The sequence below is a fragment of the Capsicum annuum genome, chromosome 10 (genome assembly GCF_002878395.1).
Source record: "Capsicum annuum cultivar UCD-10X-F1 chromosome 10, UCD10Xv1.1, whole genome shotgun sequence".
Lineage (NCBI taxonomy): Eukaryota > Viridiplantae > Streptophyta > Magnoliopsida > Solanales > Solanaceae > Capsicum > Capsicum annuum.
In genome coordinates, this window is record NC_061120.1 from 207776181 (window position 1) to 207787853 (window position 11673).

The 11673-nt window shown below is 36.0% G+C and overlaps 1 protein-coding gene across 1 annotated transcript; it reads right to left on the minus strand.

Annotated features, from left to right (window-relative positions):
- Nucleotides 1–8925: 8925 nt before the first annotated feature.
- Nucleotides 8926–11130, minus strand: LOC107843636 (cytochrome P450 76A2). The gene is made up of 2 exons (XM_016687979.2): nt 10167–11130; nt 8926–9733 (listed from the first exon to the last, which is right to left on the minus strand). Exons 1-2 carry the CDS (start codon nt 11079–11081, stop codon nt 9128–9130), a joined length of 1521 nt encoding a protein of 506 aa, XP_016543465.1. The 5' UTR covers nt 11082–11130; the 3' UTR covers nt 8926–9127.
- Nucleotides 11131–11673: the final 543 nt, after the last annotated feature.

An 11673-nucleotide genomic window follows, 5' to 3' on the forward strand; every position in this document is an offset into this window, starting at 1 on the left:
CAAGCTACAAAGTGTGGCCTTTATACCTTAATGGCCACGCTTTTTAAGTGTAGCTGATATGGCAACACTTGAAAAGTGTGGCCTTTGATCAAAGGTTACGCCTCTTTAGGCCACCCCCTAAAAAGTGTTGCCTAAAGTCGAAAAGTGTAGCCTTTGATCAAAGGCCACACTTTCTACTATTTTAGGCCACATTTTACCAAAGTGGCCGTAGGCAAAAAATGTTGTAGTGACATCAGCAAAAAACAAGAGGGATGTTGGGTATATAAGTAGGAAAGTCTTACTCCTAATCAGTGGCGGGGCCAGGATTTATGGATTGTGGGTGCTTAAAAAATTAAAAATTTGAAAAAAATAAAAAATCACCTCAACAAGGTTCAAACCCGAGACGTCCCTTTAGTGGGGAAGCTTAAGATCAACTTAAATGCTAGTGCACCCAACCAACTTTTATTTTAGTGGGTGCTTTTATCTATTTTATACCTATTTTCGTATCTTTTTTATGTAATTATCCTATTCCGCATCGAGTTTACCGGGTGCCGGAGCACCCCGAAAGTATATATAGGTCCGCCCCTGCTCCTAACGCATTTTAAAGTTGTATGGGCCTGGATACAGAGCGGAAAATATCACTAATGGGTGGGGTAAGAGGGGTCTTTTGGGCCTTCATGACTTGGGATGTCTGTCGTGATTAGGGCACCGGGTTGGTTCGTGACAAATACATTTTGGATGGATGATAAGGATTTTTATAAGATAGTTAACCATTTTTTTAATTGTGAGACTGGGATTGCTCAGAATGTGTTGGCTCTACAATGTTGGATGGTTCTAGAGGTATTGCTGCTCTTGATTAAAAAATAAGTGGGACTTCAAAGAGACATTCACACTTCAGTTCATATTCAAGCTAAAATGTGTTATTGCTCTTATATAGCTCGAACTATGTACAAAGTATTAGACATCAAAATTTGAATATTTGTAGATGAGGACTACTTCTCTTTCCCTTCTATACAATGATTGAACAAAAAAAAATATGATTGGATGATGCATGTTTGTCTTTAAAATCTTCACACTGTGATAGCCTTAGCTGTTTGAACATCTATAATGTTGATTGAGCTGAAGAAAAAAAACAAAAAGCTCCATTCTCATTCCATCTCTCACGTGTTTTTTGTTGACTTATTGGATTGCTATAAGATCTTATTTTATAATAATATTATTATTATTTTATGGTGTTTCGGATACAAGAATCTGTATATAAGAAACACAAACTTCAACACTAGTTCAAGTCCAAGACAAGAACACTTATGAAGTTCTGTAACACCTTCAACACTAGATTACGAATAATCTATCTAAGAAGTGTGTTAAGATTCAGAAAAGAGATGAAACAGAATTTAAGACCAAGTCCTCCGAATTCATGGAGTGTCCTTAAGGAATAATTTCCCTCACTGTACCCGAGGTTTTGGAATCTTCCTCCCAGGATAAAATGGCCTTCAATCTGAACAATAGCGGTACCTCAAATTGTTGGATTCAGCGAACTCACTCAACGGTTTGATAGATCACACAGAAAGTTTTTAAATACAAAAAGAGAGTTTTTATTTTAGAAAATTTATGTCTAAACCTGTGGATGAAAGTAGGTTTATATAGCCTTCATATGCCTCTTCTAAAAAGTGGCAATGGTTCACTTAAAAGGTGTGACCTTTCCTGAAAAATCATGTCTGTTCGTCCAAAGATTGTATCTATTCTGAATAGATAGACTATTTCATGAATCAGTGTGTCATTTTGTTGAAGGATTGCATCCTTCTGAAGCATCAGTTCAAAACAGTGCATCTTTTAGAAGCATCAGTTCGAAACAGTGCCATGCATGCATATAACTGGAGGATCAAAACACAGAAAAAAAGTTATGTTTTTTCCTTTGGTATTTTTGAACTGAATTTATAAAATTCTTTCAAATAAACTTTGTCCAAAAAGATAGATCTCATCGATCATTTTCCAAATCCAAATCCGAAGCCGAAGCTGAAGTTGAAGCCGAACCAAGCGAGTGACGACGACGGCGGCATGAGGCATCTCTTATTTCTTGCCTCACTTACCATGTTGAGTAGGTGTCCCTCATTTTAAACACTCAAAAGTTCTCTTCTTCCACCAATGTGGGAGAAAGAGTGAACTTTTCAATTTGGAAGTACACTTTCTAAATTGGTGTCTCCCTTCTCCATCATTTTTTCTCCATTTTTCATTCACACTTTTTCATATACTTTGAACCCAATAATCCCCTACATGAATGGAAAATGACTATTTTTCATAAAAATTTTACCGACAAGTATGTGATCATCAAGCAAAGACTGATTGCATCTGGATAAGTGGCTTTCCCTTTGAACTTTCCGTAGTGAACATGCATCGGATGCACTCAATCAATCGGTAGATTTGATATCTTTGAACCGTCGAGCTTTAGTGTACACCTAGACAACACATGTCACACAACCATCCTTTTACCGTTTACGGTTCTCACGCTTTTGTTTTTTCAGCCATGAACACATCCTGGTTTCATGAGAGCTTAGAGAATAGGCCTTTACTAACATTCTCCTTGAAGCGGCTTCCACTTCGCCCTCACATAGATGATTTCTATACGTTCAATCCTATAGATTAAACTATTTGGTCAAATCTGCCAAATTTAGATAATCATTAAAAGACTTTTTACCTTAAGTATTATCCTTGTTTACTAAACATTGTCTACATCATGAGAATGGGTTGGGTAATTGAAAATGTTGAACCTGTCAGACACAACTTTGTTTTATCTCCTTGAACCTAGCTCTTTGGATCTCCAGTCTGCTAGGTAGAGTTACTGTCATGCTGACTTGTCCTAGGCCTTAAACTCATTCCCTTGGATGTCCTCTCTACTCCTTCTCTAGATAGGCCTTTTGTAAGAGAATCCGACACATTATCCTTTGACTTAACATATTCAACAGTGATAATTCCATTATAGAGAAGTTCTCTAACGGTATTATGTCTCCGTCTTATATGACGAGATTTACCGTTGTACATCATGCTTCCTGCCGTACCTATTTTCGCTTGGCTATCACAGTGTATACATATTGGTGCCACTGGTTTGAGCCAAAAAGAAATATCTTCCAAGAAATTCCAAAGTCCTTCTGCTTCTTCATTGGTTTTATCCAATGTGATAAATTCAGATTCCATTACAGAGCGAGTAATACATGTCTGTTTGGATGATCTCCAATAAACTGCACCTCCACCGATAGTAAATGCATATCCACTCTTGGATTTTACTTTGTTTGATCCGGTGATCCAATTTGCATCACTATATCCTTCAAGTACCACGAGATATTTATTATAATGCAAAGCATAGTCTTGAGTGTATTTAAGACACCAAAACTATTTTCATTGCCATCTATTGAGTTTTGTTGGGATTACTTGTGTACCGACTCAATTTACTAATAGCGTATGCTATATCTAGTCATGTACAGTTCATTATATACATTAAACATCCCAATACTCTTGCGTACTCCAATTGTGAGTCACTTTCACCTTCATTCTTTTGAAGTGCAAAGCTCACATCCAATGGAGTCTTAGCAATACCGAATTGCATATACTTGAATTTGTCAAGTACCTTTTTGATATAATGAGACTATGATAATTCCAACCTTTGTGGAGTTCTATGGATTCTTATACCTAAGATCACTTCCGCAACTCCAAGGTCTTTCATATCGAACTTGCTCTCGAGCATTCATTTCGTTGCATTTATGTCAGAATGTCTCTACTGATGATCAACATATCATCTATATATAAACACACAATGACTTGGTGATTTGGAGTGTCTTTAATATAAACACATTTATCACATTCATTTATTTTGAACTCATTTGCCAACATGGTTTAATCAAACTTCGCATACCATTGTTTAGGTTCTTGCTTTAGTCCATACAATGACTTAATAAGTTTACACGTCTTATTCTCCTTTCCTGGAACCACAAAACCCTCAGGTTGTTCCATGTAAATTTCTTCCTCCAATTCTCCATTTAGGAATACGGTTTTCACATCCATTTGATGGATTTCAAGACCATATACTGCCGCCAAGGCAATTAACATTTGAATTAATGTTATCCTTTTACTGGCAAGTATGTATCAAAGTAATCAAGGCCTTCTTTTTTGAAGCCTTTTACTACAAGTCTTGCCTTGTATTTGACAATAGCACTATCCGCTTTTATTTTCCTTTTGAAAATCCATTTAGAACCTAAAGGTTTATTTCCTGGAAGAAGATCAACCAATTCCTATGTATGGTTGCTTAATATTGAATCAATCTTACTATTGGTTGCCTTTCTCCAAAAGGATGAGTCTGACGACGATATCATTTTTTTAAACGTTTGAGGCTCATTTTCTAAGAGAAATGTTACAAAATATGATCCAAACGTAGTAGAAGTTCTTTGACGTGTACTACGTCTTGGATTCTCTTCATTATGTATATTCTCACTTGGTTCATCTCAAGGTTGTTTAGATCCTCCACTAAACTATTCATGTCTAGTTTTATACGGGTAAATATTTTTAAAGAACTCAGCATTATCTGATTCAATTACCATATTTTCATTTATATCCGGATGTTCGAGTTTATGAACCAAAAACCGACATACTTTACTACTTTTAGCATATCCTATGAACACATAGTCCACCGTCTAAGGTCCTATCTTAATCCTTTTAGGCATAGGAACTTGGACCTTTGCTAGACACTCCCACACTTTGAAATATTTCAAATTGGGTTTCCTTTCTTTCCATTTTTTATAAGGAATTGATTGTGTCTTACTATGGAGAACTCGATTGAGTATACGATTAGCTGTAAGGATATTTTCCCCCTACAAGTTTTGCAATAAACTAAAACTAATAAGTAAGGCATTCATCATTTCCTTCAAAGTTTGATTTTTCTTTTCTGCAATTCCATTAGATTGAGGTGAATACGGGGTCGTAGTTTGATGGACAATTACATTCTCTACATATATTCTGGCGAAAGGAAATTCATATTCTCCGCCCCTATCACTTCTTATCATTTTTATCTTTTTCTCTAACTAATTTTCTACTTCAATTTTGTATTATCTAAATACATCTATTGCTTCATCCTTACTATTTAGCAAGTAGACATAACAATATCTAGTGCAATCGTCAATAAAAGTTATGAAATACTTTTTCCCACTAAGTGATGGTGTTGACTTTATATCACAAATATTAGTGTATACTAAGTCTAAAGGATTGGAATTCCTTTCAACGGGCTTATAAGGATGCTTTGCATACTTTGATTCCAATACTTTGATTTATTGCACTCAAAGTTTGGCAAAACCTCTAAGTTAATCACTTTTCATAACGTTTTGTCATTAACATGGCCTAAACGTTCATGCCACAAATTATAAAACTCAAGCAAGTAAGAAGAATTTGAACTTTTATTAATTTCAACATTCATTACATACATCTTATAAAGGCCCTCGGTGAGATAGCTTTTTCTACATACATTTCTCCTTTGCTAATTACAGTTTTTCCAGAAATTGTTACACATTTGAATCCATTCTTGTCTAGAAGTGAAACAGAAATCAAGTTCCTACATAATTTTGAAACATACAAGACATTGTTCAATGTCAAAACCTTATCTGAAGTCATTTTCAAGCACACTTTTCTTGTTCCTTCTACCTTAGCAGTAGCAGAGTTAGCCATGTAGATCATTTCTTCTACTTGAGCCTGAGCGAATGATGAAAACAACTCTTTGTTGGCACACACATGGCAGGTGGCACCAGAATCCATCCACCACTCGCGAGGATTCCCCACCAAGTTGCATTCTGAAAACATAGCACACAGATCATTACATTCTTTGTTGGACTCAATTATATTTGCTTGGTCTTTTTTCTTGCCTTTCTTAGGGGCACGACAATCCATGGACTTATGGTCAATCTTGCCACAGTTGAAACACTTTCCCTTGAATTTCTTCTTGGGTTGATGGCTTCCTTGTTCAACTTTCTTCTTTTTCTTAGAATTGTTTTGGTCATCTTCTATAATATGTACTCCATTAATTGTAGAATTCCCTTTTGACCTTCTCTCGATATCCTTATTATCCTTTTCAATACGTAGTCAGACAATAAGATCTTCGATAGTCATCTCCTTGTGTTTGTGCTTCAAGTAGTTTTTGAAGTCTTTCCACATAGGTGGTAGCTTCTCAATGATCGCTGCTACTTGAAATGCATCATTCACAATCAAACCTACAAAACAGTTTATGTGAGTACTGAGAACATTTTCAATTTGATCAACTAAGGTATCTTTCAAAGATATACCTTCTGCTAAGAGATCGTGAATGATTACTTGCAATTCCTGCACTTGAGAGACAACCGATTTGCTATATATCATTTTAAAGTTCAAGAACCTTGCAACAAAGAATTTCTTAATTCCTGTATGTACTGTCTTGTATTTTCATTCTAGTGCCCCCACAATTCCTTCGATGTATTAGTTCCACAGTAAATATTGTAGAGGTCATCTTAGAGACCACTTAATATATAATTCCTGCAAAGGAAGTCCGAGTATTTCCAAGCTTCTACAATCATGAAATGCTCTTTGTCTGAGGTTTCCTCGGGCACCTCAGGAGCATCCTCAGTAGTGAACCTTTGAAGGCATAGAGTGGTGAGGTAAAAGAACATCTTTTGCTGCCATCGCTTAAAGTCAATGCCCGCAAATTTTTTGGGCTTCTCCGCAGGTGTCATTGGTTGTAGAGCATTTGCTCGTCTCGCTGAGGCAATACTAGTTGCCCCCACAGTCGTAGCCTCATCTTGCATTTGACTTTCGTCAGTCATTTTTCCTGTCACCACAAGACAATAAAATTTAGTATTTTCAGAATACTACTTATAAAGTTAAGCAACTTTAAACTCTTCTTCTTGTTTCTAGTTAACGATGAAGTTTTTATGACTTCCAATCATCAACCGAATGATATTTAACTTGTGATGAAGATTTTATGTCTTTGAATCACTAGTTAAGTTTAAACGGAGTAGAAAGCTTAAAGCTTTAATTTCCAAAAACAAGCAATACAGATTCTGCAAAAAATTATTCCTTAAGATTATTATTTTATGGTGTTTCGGGTACAAGAATCTGTATATAAGAAACGCAAACTTCAACACTAGTTCAAGTCCAAGACAAGAATACTTAAGAAGTTTTGTAACACCTTCAACACTAGATTACGGATAATCTATCTAAGAAGTGTGTTAAGATTCAGAAAAGAGATGAAACAGAATTTAAGACCAAGTCCTCCGAATTTACGGAGTGTCCTTATGGAATAATTTCCCTCACTGTACCCGAGTTTTTGGAATCTTTCTCCCAGGATAAAATGGCCTTTAATCCGAACAATAGCGGTACCTCAAATTGTTGGATTCAGCGAACTCACTCAACAGTTTGATAGATCACATAGAAAGTTTTTCATTACAAGAAGAGAGTTTTTATTTCAGAAAATTCGTGTCTAAACCTGTGGATGAAAGCAGGTTTATATAGCCTTCATATGCCTCTTCTAAAAAGTGGCAATGGTTCACTTAAAAGGTGTGATCTTTCCTGAAAATTCATATCTGTTCGTTCAAAGATTGCATCTTTTCTGAGCAGGCAGACCATTTCATGAATCAGTGTGTCATTTCATTGAAGGATTGCATCCGTCTGAAGCACCAGTTCGAAACAGTGCATCTTTCAGAAGCATCCGTTCGAAACAGTGCATCTTTCATAAGCACCAGTTCGAAACAGTGTCATGCATGCATATAACTGGAGGATCAAAACACAGAAAAAAAGTTGTGTTTTTCCCTTTGGTATTTTCGAACTAAATTTCTGTCAAATAAACTTTGTCCAAAAAGATAGGTCTCATCGATCCAAAGCCAAGCAAGTTACAACAACGCGAGGCATCTCTTATTTCTTGCCTCTCTTACCATATGGAGTAAGTGTCCCTCATTTTAAACACTCACAAGTTCTCTTCTTCCATCAATGTGGGAGAAAGAGTGAACTTTTTAATTTGGGAGTACACTTTCTAAATTGGTGTCTCCCTTCTCCACCATTTTTTCTTCATTTTTCATCCACACTTTTTCATATACTTTAAACCCAACAGTTATATTGCCTGCCATTACCTCATGGCCCTTTAACTTGGTGGTGTTTATTGAGTGCACACCTAAATTATTCTTTTACACTTGGTGATTTAATAACGCTAACCCTCGAACGAGTGGAGCACTAACGCGGCAGAGGCAAATATAAGGAGTAATTAGGAAAAAAAATAGTTCAAATGTGAAACTGAATAAACAGTTATAGTTCAAAGGTCCTAGAAGGGAATGAGCTAGGGGTCGACATACAAGTTCGGTTGAATCCAATAGCTATTGTTCAAACCTTGTACCAATACAAAAATATTTACTAAATGTGTTCAAAACTCAATTACTATGTCATTATCCTACAATTTAAAGCCTATAAAATTCAAATTCTGACTCCGCTCAGCGGCTAGTGTCTCGAGTTATATATTATATCTGTGTCGTTTAGATACGGACCTTTGATTTTTCTTTACTTCAGCCCTCGTTTGCTTGTATAATTATGTTAGTTTGACATTTTCATTGCCTCAGTGGTGTTTGTCAACGACAAGTATGTGCACAAAACTTCTTGTCTTTTGCTTTACCCTTAGCTGGTGACTTTGTCCATCGTCATTTCATAAAGTAAAATGATAAGAAAATGTAGCAAATTGAATTGGCATTTAACAATGATACAACACAATTAGCACTAAAATTTCATAAGTTTAAATCCATGTTTGATATGCACGTACATATCCACCAGAAAAGTTATTTTTCTCATTTTTAAGAAATTTGTTTTCTTAGAAAAAATGTGCTCCTAAACTTTAACGAAAGGAATGAGAAAAAAGTAGAAAAATATTCTCAACTAGTATGTAATAGATGCAGGGTATACCAAAGTTGGCGCTATAAGATTAACTATGATAACAGCATGTTTGGATGGTCGTTACCTATTGTATGTAACAATGGAAACGATATAATCCATACAAACGTTATGTTCATCAAAACAATAATACAATACAAGTAATACAAAACGATCCAGTATGTTATATGTAAAAGACCGTTCAAATAAACAAGCTATAACTTATCATTTATCAAGCCCTTTTTGGTATTACTTTCAAAGAGAGGGCTTTTCTGGCAGTCGTTCCCATGCTTTCATCCATGTTGATAGATTTAGGAGAGACGCAATCAGGAAGCTCCCATTCGAACTCATGAAGCAACGATCCCAGAGCGAAATGCATCATTCGATGGCCTAAAGGCAAACCAACACATATCCTCCGTCCAGCACCAAACGGAATTAGCTCATAATGCTGACCCTTCACGTCCAATTTTGACCCAAGAAACCTCTCGGGCTTGAAACTCATAGGATCTTCCCAACATTCAGGATCTCTTCCAATCGCCCAGGTGTTTACCAGGACTCTAGTGCCTTTTGGTATGTCGTATCCCATGAACTTGGTGTCTTGAACCGTCTCTCTTGGGATCAAGAAAGGGAGAGGAGGATGTAAACGAAGTGATTCTTTGATTACAGCTTGCATATAAGGGAGATTGTCAATATCACTTTCTTCAAACTTCCTGTTTGGTCCTACTACTTCTGATATCTCTCTTTTCACTTTGTCCATCGCTTCTGGATGGCGCAGAAGCTCTGTCAGTGCCCATTCTACGCTGCTGCTAGTTGTCTCTGAACCGGCTAAAAACATTTCCTATTATTTCATACATAATATGTCAGAACGGAAAATGTAAAGAGTGAATCCAACCGGTTATTTCTATATGGATACCAAAAAGACTTACAGTAATTTTTCAATCAAATTAGTTATAATTGAAGTGGAAAACAATAGTAGAAGATAAGAAATGAAGACAAGTGGGGCTTGCTCAAGTGGTTGAACAGCTCTACCATCAACCGGTACCAGTTGAGGGTGCGAGTCATGCTGGAGAGTAAGTGGAACACTATTAGTCCACACGAAGGAGGGTGAGGCGGGATAAAGAAAGGATAAAAAATGAAAGGTTTAGGAATGAGGACCATAAATTATTGCCTAAACATAACGGAGTTTTCTGTTCCAAATACAACTAATTGAAATGAAAATCGGTAGTGTTGAAGAATTGAAGTCTAGAGATATACAAAAAAAAAAAACTTACCAATATGAAAACTTTCATCTGATGTTCTGATAGTTTATCTGGTTCATCTTTTCCATTACCCTCAAATTCAAGCAACACACCCAAGAAATCTTTCCCCTTGTCCTCACCCTTCTTTCGTTCTTCCTTGCGTTCCTTGAGAAAAATAGACACGATTTCCATGGCCTTCCCCATGTCTCGTGTCATCTTTTTTCTCAAATTTTGTAAATCAAACTTTCTAAGAAATGGAAATATATCGGAAACATTAGGGATACCTGACCATTCCATGATTCCCTTCATGGCGTTAAAGAACTCCGAGGCCTCCCCGGATTCTGGATCAGCCAAGTCTTTCGACAGAATCAGATTCCCTAGCATATTAAACGATGCTAGGAACACATAACGCGTTACCTCAATCCCACCTCCTTTTTCAGCAGAATTCGCTGCTTTCTCTATCCATTTTAACATGTTGTCCACACATTTTCGCCTTACTGGCACTGTTTCAGTGATCTTTTTGTGTACAAACATATCCACAGTACATATACGCCTTAGAAAACGCCAAAAGGGGCCATAGGGGGCTAAAGCCGGAGACCCCTGAGGGTAATTGTGTGGTAAATTTGCATCGCCGATTGCTCGATTTGCAAAGGAAATGTCATGGTTCTTGAATAGTTCTGCAGCAGTCTGAGCTGTTTGAACAACCATAATGTTGGATGAGGTGCCAAGTTTTAACCACAAAACTGGACCATATTTCTGCTTTAGACTAGCCATTTTTTTGTATGGTTCAGTTCCTAATTCAAACATGTTACCAAAAATTGGTAATCCTGGTGGTCCTGGAGGTAATTTGTTGGAACATTTACTAGTCTTTTTCTTAGAAAAAAATAGGATAAAAGCTGGTAACAAAATGATTGATGAGAAAAACAGATAGCTCCATTCCCATTCCATTTCTGTACAAGCTTTTTCTTTTGGTGACTTACTTGGTTTGCAATAAATTTATGTGATGGAAGCTCTTATTTATAATGTTATTAGTTTAGGTGTACGCGTCTCGCGTGTGGTCTCAATTATACTAAATAAGATATTTGTTTAAATAATAAAGATAAATATAATAATTAAATTTAATATTTTTTGGAGAATTTATTTAATTAAATCTAACCTTTGTCCAAAAAAATTGTCAAAATCTATCGACATTCATCTACCACCTGTAAACTGCAACAAAATAATACGATGATAGAGACATCAAAACAACATAATTAAGTCTAACCTTTACCCAAAAAAATTTCTCAAAGTCGGCTGACACTCATACCATATGTAAACTATAACTAAATAATACGACAATAGAGATATCAGTATAATACAACTAAACTTAACCTTTGCACACACAAAAAAAATCTCAAAATAGAGATATAAAAATAATACAATTGAACCTAACCTTTACCTAAAAAAGAATCTTCAAAGCCGACCGACATTCATCTGCCACCTGTAAATTACTTGAATAAAAATAAAGAAGATATATATATATATATATATATATATATAT